The 7,113-nt window shown below is 31.6% G+C and overlaps 1 protein-coding gene across 1 annotated transcript; it reads left to right on the top strand.

Moving 5' to 3' along the window:
* The first annotated feature begins 548 nt into the window (after nt 1-548).
* Nucleotides 549-4,746, top strand: LOC105623707. The gene is made up of 11 exons (XM_012205089.1): nt 549-1,201; nt 1,370-1,488; nt 1,566-1,840; nt 1,918-2,083; nt 2,177-2,357; nt 2,439-2,797; nt 2,974-3,130; nt 3,319-3,447; nt 3,784-3,901; nt 4,089-4,243; nt 4,396-4,746. Exons 1-11 carry the CDS (start codon nt 549-551, stop codon nt 4,520-4,522), a joined length of 2,439 nt encoding a protein of 812 aa, XP_012060479.1. The 3' UTR covers nt 4,523-4,746.
* The last annotated feature ends 2,367 nt before the right edge of the window (nt 4,747-7,113 follow it).

Here is a 7,113-nt window from a genome sequence, read left to right as displayed (position 1 = left end):
TATATATATATATATATATATATATATACTTACTACATATATATATATATACATACACATTATATATATATATATACACACATATATATATATATACACATGCATATACACACACATCATATAAAAAATTTTCATTTTTCACATTTCCGTTCTAGAAAAAAAATTATATGATTCAATTCTAGATGACGTCACAATCAAAGGAATTGTGTTGTGGAAAGTCATGAAACGCGCCGCACTCGACTGGGCGTGTTTACTCTGAATGCTTCGGATCTTCGTACGATTGTGGAATTATACAAGGTAAGAAGACTCAAAAATCAGTTCTGTTATCAACGTATTGAAAGTCTGCTCATGTAATAAAAGAATCTTTCTAATCTAAGGAAACGTAAGATTTATTTACACGAATTAATAAGTACTCAAAAGAAATGAAAGAAATACAGTGAAAGCGGGAAAACGAAAATATATGGCCTACGCTAAAGTGTTCAAAAATATTCAACAGTGATATTGTAATTCGAATTGAGAGAGAGAGAAAAAATATGCACTTTTCGAAAATGATTACCATTCTTCAAACAATGACGCCAATCATAATCGCTTTCTGGTTCTACTGCTTGTTGGGCGTTGTCGGTCAATATGAGTGGCAAGCTCGCGATTCCTTCGATGAAATCCGTATGCAGATGGATAAGGTGAATGAAGATAATTGTCAAATACAGCACCTCGGCGATTTGTATTTGCCGGATGACTCGGTATCGCATTTGCCTGACATAAAGGACATCAACATCAATCCAGTATTTCCGAATCGTACAGCTCTGTTACATCTTCATAACATGGCACTCAGCAGGAGCTTTTTCTGGAGTTACATTCTGCAATCACGCTTCATCCGACCAGCGATCAATGATACTTATGATCCTGGCATGATGTACTATTTCTTGTCCACAGTAGCAGATGTTTCTGCTAATCCATACATCAATGCTTCAGCTATCTATTTCTCACCTAATATGTCTTATTCGCCTTCCTATAGAGGTTTCTTCAATAAAACTTTTCCCAGATTTGCACCACGAACTTTCAGGGCGGATGACTTCAATGATCCTATACATTTGGAAAGAATATCTACTAGAAACACATTCACTGTACAGGATTTAGGATCATTTCCTAATACCAGACTCAGTGATGATTACACTACTGATTTTTATCGTATAAACGAATGGTATGTGAAAGTGAACAGTGAAAACTATTGTATTAAAAAAAAATTATCTAGCAAAACTAATTCCTTTTATAATATATATAATTGTCTATAAACTTTTATATTTAAAATAAATTTTATTAATTGATGGATATAGAATCATATATTCTACTTGAATTTATTTATTTATAGGTACAAAAAATGGTTACCAGATAATGTAGGTAAAAGACATGATACCAAAACGACATATCATGTTGAAATTCGTTATGCTAACAATACAAATGAAACATTTAACTTCCATGGTCCACCTGGTAATGAAAGAACTACAGAAAGCTACTTTAGAATGTCAAGTTTGTATTTATTTTCATCATTTAATTTTATTATGCAGCTGCTGATGAATATCCTGGACCTGTACAATGGACTAGACCTTATTTTGATTGTGGCCGATCAAATCGATGGCTTGTAGCTGCGGTATCACCTGTAGCAGATATCTATCCACGGCACACTGGTTTTAGGCATATTGAATATCCAATATACACTGCTGTTTCAGTGATGGAAATGGATTTTGACAGAATAGATATAAACCAATGTCCTAAGGGTAAAGGAAACAGTGGTGATAATAGATTTGCTAATACCGCAAGGTGCAAGACTGACACTACAGAGGTATATATATTTAAATCCTATTAAATTTATTAATGAACGATTAATTAATACATACATATGTATTATCCAATCTACAGTGTGAACCGATACATGGTTGGGGTTTTAGAAGAGGTGGATATCAATGTAGATGTAAACCAGGTTATAGATTACCGACCGTCGTACGACGACCTTATCTCGGTGAAATAGTGGAGAGAGCCACACAAGAACAATACTATAATGGTTTCGATTGTTCGCGAATAGGCTGTATGCATTAATTTGATTTGATTTTATTTTTTTTAACTTAATCACAGTATTGCCAAACACAAGAATTTTTTTAACAAGAATTTTATTCTGCAGGGGTTCATAAAATGCCAGTACAATGGGAGAAAGCAAAACCATATCTCAGAGAAAAATATCTCGAGCAATATCATCATTATAAGAATTATTCAATTGGTTCATCTTCATTACAGGATACAAAGTTGAACATCGACCAAGCTCTTAAATTCATTTTGGGTATGAACAAGGACACTTGCAAGAAGTATGTTATCCTGTTAACACATTGTACATTTCCTATTATTAAGATATTCGAATTAGCGCAATTTCCAAATTGTGATTTCAGTAAAACGTTACCAGAGTTAATGTTACGTGGAGACATTAGTTTTGGTGCAGAAGAGTTTTTCGAAAATGAAGCGAAAATGGCGACCAGATTGGCAAACTTTATCAGTGCGTTTCTACAAGTATCAGATCCCTTGGAAGTTTACTCTGGCAAGAGAGTAGCCGACAGACCGCTAACAGAAGATCAAATGATAGGGGAGACATTAGCCTTGGTGCTTGGCGATACAAAGATATGGACAGCTGGCACTTTCTGGGATCGTAATAAATTTACCAATAGAACATTCTTTGCCCCATACGCTTACAAGACACAGTTAAATACACGCAACTTTAAACTCGAAGATTTAGCTAGACTCAATAAAACAGGTAAACTAAAATAAGATGATGATTAATGAAGAAAATGGACTAATTAAGACCGAAACGTCTATATTTTTTATTGTTCTTTGTACTTTTAATAAATTATTATTGTTCACTGCCAACATCTTGCGTAGTACTGTATGCTCTTTATAATATTGTTTTAAAATAAAATAATTTATTTACAGATGAAGTATACACGAAAAAGAGTTATTTTCAAGCATTGAAGCAACGTTGGGCAACAAATTTTGATCAATTGGAGAAATACTATATGAAGATAAAGATTCGATTTAATGAAACAGGAGAGCACCTGAAAAAGTACGAGCATTATCCAAATCATTACAGGTAAAAAAAATGTCATTTGTTAGTGCAAAATTCGCAAATTGTATTTTGTCGATGTGCTCCAAAGTGATAAAGCAGTGGGGTATTAAAGTATAAAAGGATTACGTTCCCGAAAGCTTGGGGGGAATCCAATCTCTAAAGTACAATTTATTCTAATGTATGGGAATGCGGCGAATGGGCTGTCTGTGTAGGGCAGCAAATCTAGACCATGGACATTGGACAACTCCGTACTTCGATTGTAACGGTACGAATAAGTGGGTAATTACTTATGCATCCCCATTTTTCGGCTGGGACAGCTTGAAAGTGAAACTGGAATTCAAGTAAGTGTTCTCATCGGAATGTAATCACACATAATAGGAAGGAGTGTACTGTGTATTTTTGTATGTTTGTATGTATGTTTGTATGTATGTTTGTATGTATGTTTGTATGTATGTTTGTATGTATGTTGTGTACATATGTACGTAATGTAACGTATGTATGCATATATGCATGCATGCAAACACATGTAGGCATGTGGATATGTGTATATCTGTATATGTTTGTGCGCATGTATCAAAGAAATTTAATATGAGAGACACTGTAGAGACACAGAACCAGTTTTGTAATAAAAAGGGAAGAAACGAGAAAGATCACATTTAATAGTAAGATATTTACAGGGGTATCGTAGCTGTTACTATGGATATGCTTCAATTAGATATAAACCAATGCGATGATAAATTTTACAAACCAAATGCATTCAAGGATACACACAAGTGCGATAGAAAAACATCATATGTAAGCAGGCATCATTCTATTTTATTAAATAATAATGTCTATATTATATAAATGTAAAATATTGAATTTTTATATTTCATAATTTCAAAGCACTTTCATCAAACTAGTATAATATTACTTACGTTAATAATTTTAATAATTTTATTAATTTTATTAATAATAAGTTTTAAACGCTTAATTTCCATAGTGCGTACCGATCCTTGGAAGAGGATTTGAAACAGGTGGATACAAATGTGAATGCAAACAAGGTTTTGAATATCCATTTGAGGATTTAATTACATATTATGATGGACAATTAGTGGAAGCTGAATTTAATAATATCGTTAATGATAAAGAAACAAGGTAAATTCATTTTTTTACATTTTTTTCTCTTTGTAATTGTACAGAAAATACATGTTTGTCTTAAAATTATCTATTAATAATTGCGTAACAAATGATTTATAAATTTTATAATGATTATTATTATTGTATATGATCTATAGATGTTATTTTAGATATGATATGTTCAAGTGTCGATTAGCTGGTGCTTCGTCAATTCAAGTAAATTGGATACTATTATTATTAGTATTGATGATATTCTTTCTAATTCAAAGAAGAGAAAACATCTTTAATATTTTATGAGACAAAGTAGCTAGTGCTACAATTGCTGTATTAGCAATTACCTTTTTTTAAGCCGTCCATTATAAATGTAAGTACTACTAAAGATATTTAGGATATCTCAAACCTACCATACCATCTGCTAATGGCAGATTCCTGAAGTCATTTTGAGATGAAAAGTCTAATGTTGGAGTTATAATAGTTTTTGAATTATACGTATTTAAAGGTAGCTAATCATGTCGCTTAAAGTTTGCACATTTATTAGATTGACATTTTGTTCCACAGTATAGTGCAAAATCCAATGCCAACATTTGAACTCACGAACTTTAGGTGATATAATTAGCTAACTGTCACCATACTGAGATCACTGACCTATGAGATCGCCTCTCATGAGCAGATAGAGCGGACTAAATTGAGTCGAAAAATTTTCTACCATTTTGCAATTTTCGCAATACTTTAGGAGATATTAATTTCTAAAGATCACTAAATAAGTATGTATCTGCACGGACTATTGCCAAGTATACCCATCTGTCGCGATTACTTGTTATGCGAGGAATGCTTAATAAGTTCTCCAATTGAGTTATGGCGCTTAATGCATGGCTATTAGATAGTTCCCGTAAATTTTCGACAGTTCAATCCGTTCTATCTGTTCACGAGAGGTGATCCCATAAATCGGAGACACCTTATATATAAGGATATCTCAAAATAATCGCCAAATGTGGACAGGTAGAACGGACTAAACTGAGTCGGAAAAGTTCTCTAACATTTTATAATTTTCGCAATAATTAATAAGATATTAATTACTAAAAATTATCGAAAATTGGTCTTCAATAATTTTGTATTCAAATACTATCAAATGCTATCATTACAAAAAAACTGCAAGAAACAAAAATTATTTATTTTATAAAGCTTATGCGTTTCTTCCGTGATGAAGTGGATTGCAAAATTCATCAGAACGAGGAGCAGTCTGTTTATTTTCTTTATTATTTATTTTCTTCTCAGAGCTCTAAAAATTTTTTCAGAATTTTTTATCAACTTTTTAATACTGCATTTTCTTATTTTATCATGAGAAAATAATAATATTAAAAAATTCTGAAAAAATTCTAAAAAAATTCTTAGAATTCTATAAGAAGAAAATAAACAATTTTTATCTCTCTTGCAGTTTTTCTGTAAAGTTGATAGTATTTGAATAAAAAATTATTGAAAATAAATTTTCGATAATTTTTAGTAATTAATATCTTATTAACTATTATGAAAATTGCAAAATAGAGTAGAGGACTTTTCGACTCAGTCTATCCGCTCTATCTGCCCATGAAATATTTGGTGATTATTTTGAGACACCCTGTACACACACACATACACATACACGCGCGCGCGCGCGTACATACACATATACAAATACAAGGGTATGCTCATCAGATGGACGAGTTTAAAAGGCCTCTGCGTAGCAGCCTGTCTACACGTCACATTCGTGCAATCTCGGTTATGTTCGGAGCACTTTGGCCAACTAAAATATGACTGCCATGATAGCTATCACGTTTGAAATTGGTATTGCGTGAATGATAGCTATGTAAACATTATGAAAATTCTGCATGTTCTCTTACAAAAACAGTTAGTTATTGTTTAAATTAAAGTTTTGGCTGCAATGACTGCTTGTGCAATGAAGTGCAGGTATCACTTTATCTTTTTTTATTCTTCATTGAACAACAAAAACAAATGATACATCATTTTATGTGTAATTCGAAATCGCACTGTTTAATGCATTGAGGCACGCTATTATGGTTTACTTCATTTTTAACCGTTTGAATTTTAATAATGACACAGTATATACAATAGTAACTCTGTCGGCACCTTTGATGTTAATGTAGAGTGCGCATGCATAAAATAAGTAAGTTATCTAGCAGTTGTCATGGTTACCACTTAAACTTCTTTCTCTTTTCATCCTTTTTTCACTCTGTCAAAATTTCTCGCAAAACGAATTCATTGAAGTAAGTAACGTGTGAAAAAAGTAAATGCTATTGTAGGAATATATTGGAGAATATTAGAGAATATTATTAGCATGCGACGCAAATACCTACTATTACAATAATTTAAACTTTATGAAAATTAATAAAAATAAATTGTAAATATATTGAAAAATAAAAAAATATAGAAAAATTAGGAAAAATATTAAATTAACTTAAAAATATATATTTGTATAAAGAAATATTATATATCTATGAAAATATTATAAGAAAGCTGATATAAAAGAAATTTATATATGTCCAAAAAATAAGTTCAAAATACAGTAAATAAAAAAAATTTTTCTTGCTCGGTTTTCTATGTTACTTTTATTCACTTTTTCACAAAAATTAGATCACTTTCTCGAGGTTTTTCACACAACATTTCACCAAATGGACAATACATGTAATACAAATGTTTAAGTGGACATTGAAATGCTCATTTAAATAGAGAAAGAGAGAGAGAGAGAGAAAGAGAGAGAGAGAGAGAGAGAGAGAGAGAGAGAAGAGAGAGAGAAGTAAGGAACGGGTAACTTAATTTATTATAGTACGACTACGTTTACGGACAACTAATAAATACGAAGGTAAAGTTACGACGTACTACGTAGTATAATA

Source organism: Atta cephalotes, assembly GCF_000143395.1.
Source record: "Atta cephalotes unplaced genomic scaffold scaffold00063, whole genome shotgun sequence".
Classification (NCBI taxonomy): domain Eukaryota; kingdom Metazoa; phylum Arthropoda; class Insecta; order Hymenoptera; family Formicidae; genus Atta; species Atta cephalotes.
The sequence above is the reverse complement of the archived record's forward strand: the minus strand, read 5'-3'. Positions and strand labels throughout refer to the sequence as shown.